At 31.9% G+C, this 16,995-nt stretch overlaps 1 protein-coding gene across 1 annotated transcript in view; it reads left to right on the top strand.

The window, feature by feature from the left end:
- LOC126780610 (probable cationic amino acid transporter) overlaps positions 1-16,995 on the top strand; it is a 72,629-nt gene that overhangs the window by 15,713 nt on the left and 39,921 nt on the right. The window contains exons 2-4 of the mRNA XM_050505222.1: positions 10,461-10,614; positions 15,317-15,444; positions 16,803-16,905. Coding sequence (XP_050361179.1) covers positions 10,461-10,614; positions 15,317-15,444; positions 16,803-16,905 — 385 coding nt within the window. The remainder of the gene's footprint in view (positions 1-10,460; positions 10,615-15,316; positions 15,445-16,802; positions 16,906-16,995) is intronic.

The following is a 16,995-nucleotide window of genomic DNA, read 5'->3' as shown; positions in this document are numbered from 1 at the left end:
TATGTGATAATAATGTCCTCCAGACTAAGCTTGATTACGGTAGCCAATCTCAAGAGAGATTAGCCAACTGCGCAGGACATATTATAGTGCACAAGTGTGGGCACAAACACAGGTGCACTCTCTCTCATAATCCAATGGGACGGCAATCTGACACGACCGGAAAGTGTTCAGGCGCAGGACAGGCTTTACGTGCTTCCAAAGGCTTTAAGTGCTTGAAATAAGAAGAGGCCTTAGCCAACAGTGGGACACTTACAGACTGATATAGATAATATTTTTTTTACATTTTGGTTTTTTTAAAACACATTGTTCTTATACATAACAATATAAAATAGTCATGAAATAAAAATTTGTTAATAAAACTTAGTCACCGTAAATAAAGTTAATGATATTCCACAAACGCCGATATATATTTTACTTTAAGTAAAGTACTTTCAATAAAGAACCTTCTATATTTTATTATTCATAGATCCGATAGCGATTGTTATATAATATGAAAAAAGCCATTATTAAAATTAAAGAATATTATAAATCCCAAAGTCCTTCATCTCAAGCTTATCGATAATGATATTTAATTTTATCGCAGCTACACAAGTAATCATTAAACTACTAGAGTCGAAATAAAAATTACTTTAACGTCCAGTACAATGCTATCGAGTGTCAATTGCCAATTGATTTTATTTTCAATAGTAGTTAATGTCTTTTAAACGTAGCTGTCATGTTTGTTTTAATGAAAAAACTAAATGGAAAAGCACCTCGATCGGGTTGTTTTGGAAACGTTTATCTATAAAAAGAAAATAAAAAATGTAATAGTTTCACAGTTCTCTTCCGTAATCCGTAACAGCCTGTGAATGTCCCACTGCTGGGCTAAAGGCCTCCTCTCCTCTTTTTGAGGAGAAGGTTTGGAGCTTATTCCATCACGCTGCTCCAATGCGGGTTGGTAGAATTCACATGTGGCAGAATTTCAGTGAAATTAGACACATGCAGGTTTCCTCACGATGTTTTCCTTCACCGTAAAGCACGAGATGAATTATAATCACAAATTAAGCACATGAAAATTCAGCGGTGCTTGCCCGGGTTATATAAATATATAAATAAGTTATACAGTTCTCTTATAAATACGGAACTTTGCTAGATTTATTGTGTTCGTTAAGTATCGTTTTGTTTAACACAACTATTATAACATATATACTGAACCTGCAATTAACCTTAATATTCCAGAATATCTTTATCAATATATAAGCGAAATATCACTCATCACAGGATCTCCTAAAGTATCCACCCGATTGAATTGAAATTCATCAATTCTCCTTCCCCGACGTAGACGGTCACTAAGAACGGGTTTTACACAAATCCTATCCACATTTTTCTTACATTTACCCGTGCGAAGCTGGGACGATTAGTTTGTTTACTTATGTATGCAAATTTTCGTGTTGTTGACCGTTAAGGAGTTCCTTTGTCTGAAGTTACTCCTGGGCGTAGAATTCAATCAGATTTAGCATAAAATAGTTTGTCATCGGAATTTAACCAACTAAGTGCTAAGTAAAGGTAAATGCTTCTAAGCTTCTAAGCAAAATTTGTCCTGAACAAAATTACAAACATCGTGAGTTAATAAAAGCTTAAAATAAAACAATAAACATAAGAGCAGTGCAACGCTGCTGAGCGAAAAAATTAAAGACAATGCAAATATTTGCCATATTTGAATCCTCTTAATGTGTAGCTAAAAATCGACAAGCTTAGTGGACGAATTTTGCACTATTTTCTAAAATTGAGCAGAAGATTTGTATGCCTGAAAATAACGAATACACACTACACGAAGAAAAATGTCGCCGCTACATCGCTTCGTTATATATAACTTATTCAAATGATACCATCTTGCTTATTCTCGGTCACCGTAAAGTAATATCAGAAAAACTTCTTACTAAATTCTTATTACGGTATATCCGTACGACCAGGTACATTGCGATTGAAGTTAAATATCAAGGTTGTGATAGTTCAACCCGAGGAATTCCGAGCACAAGTCCGTAACTAATTGCACGATAGTCGTAAACCAGATTCCTTTGCAGAATATAGCAATCAAAACAATTCTTGGAAATACTTCTTCTGATATATATATATATATATATATATATATATATATATATATATATCAAGATATATAACAATTTTCTCAAAAAGACCAAACTCGCATATTAATAAAAAAAAGAAATCTTAGAATTACCAGAGCGATATAATATTTGTCAAACTATTATTTTCTGGTCCCTTTAATATCCCCCTCTGTATTTTTGCAATAAAAAAAAAACGCGTTGTAATTTTGGATTTTAAAATAATAAGCTAGATTTTTGTTTATTGAAAATATTTAATCTAGACTCAAATTATTTTAGTATAATCAGAATGAGCGTCAAATTTACATTCAGCATATGAATTCTCAATAAAAGCCCGGATATTACTTTCTATAGTTGCGCGTATGCAATCCCTATCTCGCTCCGACTTTATTGTGACCTAATTTAATTTACAAACATAGAAAGTTCGACGAAGAGGTATTGCTGATCAACCAAGCGCTCTTTACTTTCAATATGTCATTCGCACGCGCAATTCTCATTCCAGGTTCCGAACATTTTCTTACGTAAGTTTTTTTAATATATAGCTCAAATACTTGCATTGAGCAGTGTTCGAAAAATTATGACATATTTTTTCATCCAAGTTACCTGAAGGGAAAAGAGTTATCAATATTGGCATACGAATCCGAGACGAGATCTCTTCAAAAGAGATGAGGATCCTGGAAATATAGCATGAGAGACCCCAGATCAGGTGAATCGACGATCTGAAAGAACACACCTTATAACTTTGAGGCACACCTTATAACGCAACCCTGTTTCACAAATTGAAAAATTCTGTTCTACTGCGTTATTACGAGTAATTATCCTTAAAGTAAGTAAATTATGTCCGTTTTAAAAAAAAATACACACACCTAAAACAGGATGGAAGTTTCACGTAGATAAATTGAAACCTTATAGCGTTATTTATAAACGTTGCTTCGCGGCTGATTAGTTAAACAATACCGTGTACATAGATATGGATTAAAATTAAAAGCTAACGAATAAATAATAAATGCATGTACTAGTAGCAAGAATGCCCGTTGCATATCCCCGTTTAATCGCAGTTCCGATTTTCTGGGATGAAACTGAGCTCAGTCATTGTGTCAAGTAGAGGCAATAAGACAGAGAGTTAAATCTTTTAATGTTTTTTTACTGCAGTGTTGCTTACTCCGTAATCCTGTGTCAAATGGTTTAAATATTTATCCGTCTATAATAATGATATAGAAGTGCTTAAAACCTGAAGTGTAAAAAACAAAATGAATATTTATTTAAGTTAAATGCTAAAGAATTATATAAAAATAAATTTTGTTTTATTATTTCACGCTTATTACAAAGTTATGTTTCTATACCAATTTATCAAAATACCGTTTGTATGGTCGTATATTTACGCCAACTTCATGTATTTTATTAATTTATCCAAGAAAGTTTTACTTACAAAACTTATACAAAAACATTACGAGTATAAAAGGGCGCAAGCAAAAGTGCAGCTAACAAAAGTTATTTTATTACTTCTCTACATCAATTTAATGTAATCAGCTAAATACAAAAAATATATATCGGAGAAGCTAATAAGCGTAAGAGCTCTCTACTTAAATATGAAAAGTAAAATTTAAAGAAAAGTATGTGATTAAAAGAGGGGAAAATCAAAACACATTTTTTAATATAAGTTGACAAATAAAGAAAACTTATGAAAAGTACCTGAATTGAACATAGATTTACTCTAGTGATTTTGAATTTATTAGCCTTATTATTGTAACTAAGAAATATAATAGTTACTACACTACACAAAAAAGAAAATAGTATTTTTTTCTTTTATTGTGTTTAAAAAATACGACTTTCTTTAAGATATGCACAGAATTCAAATAAGAGCAATTGTTTATTCAAAAAGATTAAAGTACTTCAACTTTGTTATGTACATACCGTAGCTGAGCATCGTCGAGGTATGGATATTAATGTTGTTTATCTTAACAAGTCTTTTAATGTTTTGTAAATATATTTATTTCTGAAGAATTCGTTCAATTTTGCTTGTAAATAGTTCTATTGCTTGCGGTTATTTCGTAATATTAAAGATTTTTTAAGTCATTTTATTTAGTACATGCAAAATAACATTAAAAATTGGAGATACATTTGCTTTTTTATTAAAAAACCTTATAAACAAACATTTAATTCATGCCTCTCCTCCTCCTTCATTTAATACGATAAATAAACTCGAACAAATTATTTTTCTTTTAATACATCTTAATTTATTATAATAAAAGCAAATACTATACCTAAAAAGTTGCAAATAATTTTTTTTTTATGTTTTTTCTCTTTATAGTATTAGTATTCATTTATCAGATGATTTAATTCTTAACAATACTACATCATGGTCTAATAGACAATACACTTCCTCTTTCATTGTATCGCTATCCACGATCTCGTACATTGTGATGATAAAGACAAAGCAGCCGGTCACATTTAGCTTACAACTGTAACAGCCCTTTAGTGCTACAGAAGTCTCGCATATTCATTGATATCTCGAGGTCAAACAGCATCGCATCACCGAATCCATGAAAGTACATTTTTCTTGTGCAAGCGATTAATTAATATTAACAATCTATTTATTATCTACGATAACGATAAAAATAGTAGACAGTTTTGAAATTACGTTAGCTTAGTCGGTTTGGCCATTTTTAAACAACGCTTACATTTGAGTCTATTAAGGCAAAATATATATACAGTGGGATTATTTCAGTTGCATTAAAACCTTTTTTCTCGGTAATTGTTATTCAAAAAAACTCAAAAAATATATATATTATATTTACTTCATTTATAGGATGACTTCACTTCGCGTCGAAAAATATTAATGTTTTTAAATACATAATAGTTTCCTCAGTTTTCGTAATTACCTTTACAATTAAAATTACCTTTTTGGTCCTTAGCTATTCGTCACATGATTTAATTAATTTTTAATAAGATAAGCTATCTTTAATACAATATTTTTTACGTAATCGATGCGTGCAAATCGCTATGCAACCCACTGTCGCGTAAGTGCGGAACGATACGTAGCGCTAAATAGACCCATGACACTTTTCTTCACAAGCACAGGGCACAGGAGGTGCGAGTAAAATCCAATGTAACAAGGTATTTTAACCTTTCAGTACATTTATTTACGTTAATTGATTGGAGACGTACGCATAGGGAATTAACTCCACGCGGTTTTGCTCGCGTTAAACTACATTGCTACGTCCGCGTAGAGTCGTAGACCATATTCCAATAAACCCTTTCTCAATAAATTGCCTTAGTACAAACGCAATAATTTTCTGTTTAAATCGAACTGATAGATACAGTGATTAAGGAAGCTCTATATAATTATAGATTTATTTATTATTAACGCTGATTTTATAAATTAAAACGTAGTAATTTTCTATGATAATTATATTAAAATAAAATATAACCTTCGTTTGTACTCCTTGACATGATCGATCAATACGCTTCTTACGATTTTAAATACAATCGATAAAAATATTTTATGTCATATCGTAATTTAATTGATTGATAATAACTGTAAATAAAGAATAATCACAACTACTAAACAATTGATACAAAACATTAATAATACCAATGAAACCTCCGGGTGTAACTCATTCATTACTCGTAGTAATATAAATTTAACTTTATTTTAAATATATGGTAAAAGCAATGTGTAACGGTCCATGAATCACCGATGCCGACAATAGCCTCTAGGATACGAAGCGTGGTATAACAGGCTGGTGACTTTGTAATTCTTATGAAACAAGTTTCCTGATTATCTAGCATGGAATTTTCACAATCGAGCATATCAAATATAAACGCAAAATAAACGTGTGATAAACACGTAAAAGTCAATTGAAGAAATTTGAACCTACGGCTTTCAATTGGGCCTTCTCTGCTCTCACTAATTATGTATTAAATTGAATTAATTTCCACAATCTATTCATTTTTCAAATTATTTCTAATTTTGAGTATACCTTATTTGAATAAACATGTGACAATCTTGGAATTTTTAATCTCGTTGCATTAAATTAAAAAAGGAAAATATATTTTTAAACATAAATACACAGAAATTTCGAATTTTATAAATTCTTGACTAATTTAAATATTACATAATAGATAGATAAATAGATACATAAACAGAAACATTGTATTCTTTAAAAAAAAAACGTGTATTCGGAACTTATCATTTTTATATAAAAGTGTAATTTATAAACGCTTAAAACTTGAATCTAATTAAAAACTGAATATATAATCTTCTAAAAATTGAATGTATATTCTAATTCATTACTTCAAATAGCAAATGTTTCTTTGTGAATTTAACAGGAGTAGCGTGAGATCGCTTTGTTTGTGCACTAGCTGTGCCCGCGGTTTCACCCGCGTATAGCTTAACTAAAAGCGGACTTATAATATTTCAGTATATACAACATTTTTAGTTTTATTTGCATCGTGTTTTAGTATTTATTTGTTTTCGCCGCCGCACCCGGATCTTGATAGGGTAACATACAATTGGCCGTGAGAAAAACAGCATTCCCTTAAATCTATTCCGACATACTTGAATATCTGTTCCTGTGCTTTATTTATCGCGATACCTTCCCAGGAAATTTTATCCTTTTAAAATTGAAAGGTATATCTGTTTTTATAAAATAAGTAATTAGTAATAACTAACCTTTACAAAAAACTAAATTTAAATTAATCAAAACAATAAGAAGAAAATATAAGCGGTGACGAAACAAAATACCATTTTTTTTTATTTTTTTTTATAGAATAGGAAGGCGGACGAGCATATGGGCCACCTGATGGTAAGTGGTCACCATCCTTTACCATATCCCGCGTTGCTGACGTGACCAGAAGAAGACGACATCAGATGTTGAAAACTGAGGTTTTCAACGGCCCGGAGTTTATGTTAACGCCAAACGCCAAAATCACGCAAGGCATAGAAAGTGTGTATTTGCTTGACGTTTGCCATCAGGCGTAACACTTTTTATATCACATTCACTATGTATAACTCACTTGTCATTTGCAACTCGTAAGATCAACATCGAATTAAACTTACTAAAGACTATTTGAAGACTTTCATTGAAATTTCATATGTTCACGGAGATACATAAATTGGCGAGATAAATAACTTCGCGAGATTGAAGCCGCGGGCAACAGCTAGTTAAATATAGAATATTGAAAAACAAACGACACGCTTAATACATATATTGTTTTTTTAATCCTTAATATGTACAGTTTTTTTTTTAAAATAAGTTACTACCCTAACCTAACAATATATATTTCCAGTATCGATATGATCTGATATTTAGATGATAGATATACGGCTGATAGAAACGCTATTTATCAGCCGTATTTTCGTGCAACTTTAACTTTTCACACAGCGCACGCCGTGGAAGCTTTCAAAATGCATTACTTTTATTTGATTTAGTAGGCGATATGACCATGAATTTAGCTAATTTTTATATATAAAATAAGTTATAAGATTTATAGATGGACATCTGGGATAATGTGCTTTTCGAATGGTGAAAAAAATATTCAAATAGGTTTGATACCTTGGTTTTGCAGTTTACTTTACGCGTTATATAAACAAACTTACAGCATTCGAGCTTTCTCTATTTAATATTAGTATACATATAGATAATATTTAATGTAGTAAAATTAAATAAATAAGAGAAGAAACTTAAACTAAACTTAAATACCTTACTAAAACAAAACAATATAATACAAACTAATATTATTGAAATATAATAAAATAACAATTAAAACTGTTATTTATGTTAAAAAAAAATATTTATGAAAAATAACATAAATTTATTAGGCACTAAAATGAAATAATTGAAAGAAGAATCGCTACGACCGTGTTATTTAGTTGCACGTAATCTAAAAAAATTGTATCTCCTAAATTATTCACTCGGATGGTATAGTGTAAAAGACTATATACCATGAGAATAAATGTTAATCTACATATATTAAATCCCCAAGGGAACTACCATAACTATCTGTATAAGGATTAATAATAAATTTGGAAAATGATTTTGAAATCTTTAATTTTACTAATTTGTAATAAATAAAAATATTTATTGTAAATGTACCTTATAATAAACATATGTTTGCAAACTTTTCTGTAGGCTTTTTAAGACCTATAATATTTTAATACATTATTTTTATGCATCTCCTAACGCTTAATGCTGATATGATATATTTTACCCATTTACGTTTAATGCTCTTTATTAGCGAAAACTGTATCAAAATCCGTTGCATGGTTTAGAAGGAGTTAGGAAAAACATTGCGACGTTTTTTTATACTATTTGCGCAAGATATCGATAATCAAAAAATTTAGTATGTGTAACATGTATTTATAATACAAATGTATGTATGAGGGATGTAATATCCCCGAAACTGTTCACCAACGCGTTGGAAGACGTTTTCAAAACGCTGGATTGGACTAGGTATGGAGTCAATGTAAACGGCGAGTACATCTCACACCTTCGATTTGCCGACGATATCGTCATCATAGCAGAGTCGCTGGAACAACTCACCGAAATGCTGCGTAGCCTAGGCGAGTCTTCCCGGTGTGTCGGTCTCGGTATGAACTTGGACAAGACCAAGGTCATGTTCAATAGGCATGTCGTGCCGGGACCGATATACGTCGAGGGGAAACCTCTCGAAGTTGTTAGTGAATATACCTACCTAGGACAGATAATACAAGTCGGTAGGAACAACTTCGAGAAGGAAGCCGATCGAAGAATTCGCTTGGGATGGGCAGCATTTGGCAACCTTCGTCAAGTCCTCAAGTCGTCTATACCGCAATGTTTGAAGACGAAAGTCTTCAACCAATGCGTCTTACCTGCCATGACATACGGTGCCGAAACGTGGACACTAACTGCGGGACTAGTCCACAAATTCAAAGTCGCTCAGCGTGCTATGGAGCGAGCTATGCTCGGAGTATCTTTGAAGGATAAGATCAGAAATGAGATTATCCGGAAAAGAACCGGAGTCACCGACATAGCTTGCAAAATTAGCAGGCTGAAGTGGCAGTGGGCTGGTCACGTATGTCGTAGGACCGATGGCCGTTGGAGCAGACGAGTCCTAGAGTGGAGACCGCGAATCGGCAAGCGCAGCGTAGGGCGCCCTCCAGCCAGGTGGACCGACGACCTTAAGAAGGTGGCGGGCACCAACTGGATGCGGAAGGCGGAGGACAGGGAGCTTTGGCGCACCTTGGGAGAGGCCTATGTTCAGCAGTGGACAACGATTGGCTGTTGATTGATATTTGATTGAACATGTATTTAGATTTCTTAGTACCCGTAGGGTATTACTCTATACTTATATAATAGCAATTACATTTTAAATATGAATTCTGAACACACATTTGAACACAGAATTATCTCTTTCTGTCATCATTGACTTGACATTCGAAAGAAGGAGATATTGTTTATTAATCACTCCAGAAATCACATTTAAAGCCGTAGCTCAGTTGGAAGTTAGCTTAAAATCTATTGCAAAGTTTGTACCGAGCAGACAAACAGATAGACATACAAGAAAGCGAGTTAGTGTTGCATCGGCATTCAGTTAAGAAGTTAGTTTATCGTTTGCAAAGTTTGCAAAGCAATCAGACATATCCACAGTTATTTAAAGCAAAATAGGATATAAATTACAATTTACTTTATTAATGTGGCAGAAATACGAGTAGGCGAATACATTCCCCTCTCTATTTCTCAAGATATAGGAAAATAAAACTAATCTCTTGAAAAATACATTGCCGATAAAGACATGATCGAAATGAACTTGGCCCAAGTTGTTGTTTCTTCATATCTGTAAATCTATATTATTCAATAAAAACACAATTACATTAGTTTAATTATTTTCGATAAAATTTTCTTTATAAGTAAATAAAATTATAACTTAATTTTTAAGAAAGCTTTAAATTGAGCAAATATCGTGTGGTTAGATTATCTCAAATCTAATATACCCTTTGTGCTTTGTTTCCTATAATTTATACATTATACATATTATATACATAACACTGAACTACTCCTATACTACTTGCTTGGCTTGGTCGATTTTAATGATATTTTTTATGATTTTAAATAAATAGTAGTTTGAAAAAAAAATATGTTTCAATCATAACGATGAAACGTAGCGCACAAATATTAATACACGAAGTACCTCTACAATACCGAGCTTAAATTTTTACAATAGATGGAACTGGTTCTTGAAGCAACAAAATAGACTATTTTGCAGAGTGTTAATTAATATTGAAGTCAAAGCAAAGCCTATATGCTCACTTCTCTTGAATTACTTCCTCGCCGCTTGCTCATGTTCACAAAATGAAGCTGATCTTTTGTTTAACAGAGGTGCCTTACAACGCTAGACCTCACGTCTCTGGGTGTTGGATCATGCGTCGGCACGGGGATGTACTTAGTCGCTGGCATGGTAGCCCGCAAGTTTGCCGGACCTGGCGTAGCGTTGAGCTTCATTATTGCTGCCTTAGCCAGCATCTTTTCTGGTAAGTAAAGTTTATATATTTAACGAACTAACCGTTTCACTTTCGCACACGTCTACATAAAACATTTATATCTTCATAAATATAACTCTGTTGGTATTACACGGCGCACACCAGTAAAGTCGCATGTCCCAGTCGGTAAAAACAACACACAAAACCTTGATAAATTATACAATAGAACCTTCATCATTAATCATTCCGTCAATTGGTGAAAACCATATGAAAATCTTTGCGGTAGTTTTTGAGTTTATCGCGTTCAGAAAAACAGACGCGGCGAAGGGACTTTGTTTTATAAATGTAGAGTTTATTTAAAATATATAAATAATTTAAGTTTCTATTTTATAGTATATATTTATAGTAAAGCTTTTTTAATCTTGAATTTAAGATTGGATAATATGGAATAAGCTAAAAGCTTACTTGTTCAATAAAATTTAACGTTAAGTTTTACAATAACATATAAATTGTCTTCAGATCCGTAAGATAAGTGCTCTGATTCAATTTGCAAGATCTGACCTAAACAAACTGACAAAATTCCAAGTTAAATAACATCTTTTAAAAAAGACTCAGTATCTTGACCTGGCCTACGTAATCCTCTTATAGCCAAATTTCATTAGAACCCATCCAATCGTTCAAGCGCAATTAAGGTCTAACACTATTAGCACTATTAGCATTTACAATATTAATGTGGTAATCTACCGTAAGAAATGCATGAATGACAATCAAATCGAATTATTCTTCAATCAAGTAATCAACTAAAGCAACCAAAATTTTACAGTATTAAATTAAAAATAAAGTTATTACCGGTTCAGCATGTAGATTCTACCGAGAAGAACCGGCAAGAAACTCAGTAGTTTATAACAGTTGTTACCGCGACTCTACCCGTGTCAAATTTAGTTTTCGCGTTTATCGCGTAAACAGTTATTTATATACATATGTTATTTTATGTACCCTCTTCCAGACTACGTCATCATCTATGTCCAGTTCCATTACGTTCGGTTCAGTAGTTAAGTTCGGATAACGTAACTGACAGTAAATTAAGCATTTATAATATAAAATATATTAATAAATAAATTTAATTTTTTGTATTTTTTTTTCTGTATATCATTATGGCACAGTAACCTTATGGGTTGACGAGATGTTGACGTTGTTTTTGTGTGTTTGAGTGAACCCTGGACGGCTAAGATCAATCTTCGGATCTCTGAATTCAATTCAATTGAGTTTCAATATTTTCTTTTTAAAAAACAAATAAAATTAAAATAAATCTTGTTTCACCTTTGTCGAGAGCTTGTTGTATATAAATATTTCTAACAGAGGGAGTTCATTATATAGAGTCGGATACGTTGTCGATTATACAGTGAGAAATGTTATATTATATATTAAATGGTTTGTAATTGTACTGTCACATACAACGTAATGAAACAATATAATTACAAGAAATCCAATGCCCGTATTCACGCATACAACAATTCAAATGCATTCATTTTGTGTGTTGAATGTATCGGTAAAATATTTGTTGATAAATTGCATCCCACGAGCTTAAAGTCAAGTTATTTATTGCAAAAGTATATACGTATTTTTATATATGACCTTTTAAACATTAATGACCATTATTGATACCTGTCTTCATAGATAAGGCAATTGATTTGTGGCAATATAATAATAGTGTATGGTTCATTGTTAATTAATATGCGATTACAACATCAATAGACCGTAAGTCTAGATTGCTTGAACTGGATTAGAACCTACTGAACGGTGAAATCGAGTAAATAGGAGGTGAATTTCTCAAGTGAGCGTGAAAGACCGGATCCGAAATCCTGTATAATTTACATACCTAACATTGTTTATTTCTTTAGGTACATAAAACAGAATTTAATTAGGACATACATAAAAATTAGGAACTGTAAAATTTTAATCAAAAGTACACTCCAAAGCATGTGTACACGGCATGCTCATAAAAATAATATAGATAAAAGCAGTTGCTTACCACCAAATAACAATAAGTATTGTTGCGTTTCCCTTTAAAGGGTGAGTGGCTCACTCAGTGTGACTGCAGACACAAAGGATCACATCTTAGTTCCCGAGATTCCTAGCGCATTGGCGATGTAAGGTTAATAACATATTTTACATCGCCATCTCTATGGGATGTGGTCACCACTGACCACCAAGTGATCCAATGACCCGTCCGCTTTCCTCTATTATAAATATTAATCTCTATATTTACAAATGTATGAGTTAGATGAGAGAAAATAATAACAAATATTTATTAATATAAACAGCCATTTCATTAAAAAATTAATATCTGCACAACATTTTCGTCCTTACTACTCAGTTTTATTACAATATAATATTTTATTTGCTAGACAACATAATTAAAGAGTTTTAATCACCACAGTATTTTAATTTATTACCTCTTCTGTAATCGTTTTTTAACAAAATAATTTCGAAGTTTAATAATTCGCAGTATTTTCAGGAGAAAAATATGGATAAAATTGCAATGTTCTCTTTCTCAGGCTATTTTGTATTTACCCTTGTTTATTGAAAAACTAATTACTGATCGGTAGCTCCTCTGTGAGAATAGAATTGACTTGTATAAACGAGCTCATTAATAAACATTGTGTAGCGGGAACAAATCTAAATTATAGACAGGTTATACAAAGAAGCAATCATTGTGTAATCGACTCTTTCTGTCATTAGTAATTTAACATTCGAAAGAAGAAGATAACGTATTGTATACAGTTCTTATAAAACTGTTAATATTATATATTATATAAGATAATACTATATATATGATACTGGATAAACTTACATACTTGTTACTGGTTCTTTATCCGAAACCAATCTGGGTAGGTGGCACCTAACAGCTTATTCTACTGGCAAATATCAATTTTTATGGCTTAGTACAAGTTAATAGTGGTTAATAGTAGGATTTTGAAAGATGAGTAAGCCAGTATAATTTCTAGAAACAGGGAACATAGGATTTTAATTTACATTGTCGGCGTCGTAATAACAAAGAAGTGGGTAATATTTCTTACGGCGCCAATATCTATAAACGGTCGTGACTACTTACCATAAGATTACACATTTGCCCGTCTCCCTTTTTTCAATAAAAAAAAGTACATTTTTGCTCGTACTATTATAGATCAACTGTTTTAAATATTATTGACCGCCACAACCTCACATTGACATTTTATAGAACGTTAGCACTGGGCTATCATCAGATCGTGTGCCCTAGTTTGTATATCGAACAGTAAAGGATTATGTAAGACCTACTTCGTTGTACTCACTCCAGAATTATATTATCGTATTTATACAATTGTAGATAAAATATATATAAAATTTCTTTCAAATTCCTGATAAAAGTACTAGTAGTCATAGGTTGCTAACGACTAAGGTTTTAATATAATATAAATTGTTGGTCTTCAATGTGGTGAATATGACTAGATAACAAAGAAAAATATCGGTTTGATTTTAATGCAATTCACAACTGTGATCTTTTTACTTTAAAAGCATCAAGTTCATGATAAGAATGAAGGCAACAATAGACTTGCTCTTGGGTCAAACGTAATCTCCCTGACTTCCGTTTGTCCGGAAGCTATCTGTATATTTATGTATATTTTATCGCATTGAATGTCGCATTTCTCCTATATATAAAAATAGACTTTTAATTTTTTTCTAGTTATTTCAATAAGCTGACTTTATTTGTTGACATACATATACATATGGCCAAATGCACAAACACAAATAAATATGTTGATTAAAACTTGCGGATTCAAATCCGGCTATCACCACAAAACTTTTATGTTTCTGATTTGCGTTTATAATTCATCTCATGCCCCGCGATGAAAGAAAACATCGTAAGGAAATCTGTATGTGTTGAATGAAAATCTCCCACATTAGTTTTCATCAACCAGGATTAAAGGACCACGGTGGAATAAGCGTCGAACCTTACTCTTGCATTTAATGGTTGCTATTTCATTTTTTTACATACGCGCAACATTGTATTGATATCAATTATTATATAATTATTAGACTATTTATACTGAAATCACTGTATCGAAAGGTGAGATACTCCTAAGAAACAATTCTACCTAGCTTATATAACCAAATTGTCTTTGTATATGTTTTTTATTTACCTAATTTCTTTCTCCATAGACTTTTACTTCCTCGTCATTTTGAGTTCCCTTTTTATTATTGTAAGTTTTGATCTTTTATGGCTCCGTTACAATCTTATATAAAACCAGTTGTGTATAATTTACGAAGGTTAGTTAAGCTTCCGTTATACTTCACTGTAATATTGTATATTCTATATTGTATTATATCTATACTAATTAAGGAGTTTTTTTTTTATAACAAAATGTACATAAAAGTTATATTCAGATTATTTGCGTATAAGAAAATTCAATGCGTTTTGGAGTACACTACAGTACACTAATAGCACACTAACAGCCTGTTAATGTCTCACTGCTGGGCTAAGGCCTCCCCTCCATTTTGATGAAAAGGCTTGGAGCTTATTCCACCACGCTGCTCCAATGCGGGTTGGTAGAATAAACATGTGACAGAATTTCAATGAAATTAGACACATGCCGGTTTCCTCACGATGTTTTCCTTCACCGTCAAGCACGAGATGCGTTTCGGAGGTTTTAAGGTCATTAAACTTATTCGAACAATACATGGCTTGGTCACTTAATAATGTTATTTTTTTTAGGTTCGTGCTACGCTGAGTTCGGAGTTAGGGTGCCGAATACGACCGGATCAGCTTATACATATTCCTACGTAACGGTTGGAGAATTTATCGCTTTTATCATCGGCTGGAATATGGTTCTCGAGTATTTGGTAAGTTCATTTAAATTATCGTTTAAAATTTTAAATAAATCTTAATTAAAAACGTCCATGAATTGTTGTGATTTACGAAAGTACCGTTATTAATATTATATTACAAATCGAGCTGCGCATCTAATTTATGCGTTCGAATTTGTTGCAAATTATATATCTCGTGGTCTGTGGTGAATACTTCATGGGAATAGAAACATTACGGGTTAATTTCCGATTTACATTTTATACATTGAAGGAAATTAATATTGCCGTTGTTTTTTTAGTGCAAAATTGGCAAAATAAAAAATGTGGTTGATGTAAAATACAAAATATATATTGTTGAAAAAGTATCGAATATATAAATTATTTCTTAACTAACCTTTAGGTTATTAATATTTCTTGAATGAACCAAAAACAATATAACTTTTCCCAAAGTAGAGGTATTTAAAAAAGGTGTTCATTTAAGCTATTTTTACTAGATGGCCTACTGGTTAGAACGTGTGAATCTTAACCTATGATCGTGGGCCCGGGCAAGCAATTTTCATGTGTTTAATTTGCGTTTATAATTCATCTCGTGCTTGACGGTGAAGGAAAACAACGTGAGGAAACCTGCATGTGTCTAACTTTATTGAAATTATGCCACATGTGTATTCTACCAACCTGCATTGGAGTAACCTGGTGGAATAAACTCCAAACCTTCTCCTCAAAAGGGAAAGGAGGCCTTAGCCCAGCAGTGTGCCATTAACAGGCTGTTACTGTACTGTATTAGTAAATTATGCTGCCAATTTAAATAATATCATATAATATTATTTATCCTCTCAGACTTTTTTTTTAAATTATAAAAGTCGTACATATGTGAATGTTAAATCAGTATTCGATTACGTGGTAAAATACATAACAAAAACATTCCACTGTTTCACAATCCGTGGTCGATTAAAATAAGCCTTCATAGTTCCGACTCAGGTTCATCATAATTTTAATTAAAATTCATGAATCAATTTACACTTAATTCTAATCTGCAAATAACCCTTAAATGAAAAGGTAATTGGCGTTAGATAGTATTGATTGTATTTTATTAATTAACCTAATAATTTTGCTATGTTTACATATAAAAACTATGGATACTTTATATATATATATATATATATATATATATATAAAGTATATATATATATATATATATATATATATATGCCATACCTCTGTAATAATTAATACGTATAGAATATTGAATTGATAGATAAATAAGACCAAAGACATGTACAGACAATACTTACATTTATGACGACAAATATTGAATAACGACGCTAACGAATAATATTTTTATTGAATTTTTATAAGAACTTTTGTTCTTTATGTAACTTTGGTGTTTTGTGCAGATCGGAACGAGCGCATGCGCCCGCGCGCTCAGTGCTTGTTTCGACTCACTATTCGACGGAGCCATCAGCAAGTATTTCTCTGAAAAATTTGGGACTATTTATGGTAAGTATTATTAACGTTTATTTAAAACTCATTCTATCATATTTCTAATATAAAATGTAAATACAATTCGGATATTTCATTAAAATCTTA

The sequence above is a fragment of the Nymphalis io genome, chromosome Z (genome assembly GCF_905147045.1).
Source record: "Nymphalis io chromosome Z, ilAglIoxx1.1, whole genome shotgun sequence".
NCBI classification, from domain to species: domain Eukaryota; kingdom Metazoa; phylum Arthropoda; class Insecta; order Lepidoptera; family Nymphalidae; genus Nymphalis; species Nymphalis io.
This window is presented reverse-complemented; position numbering and strand designations above follow the sequence as displayed.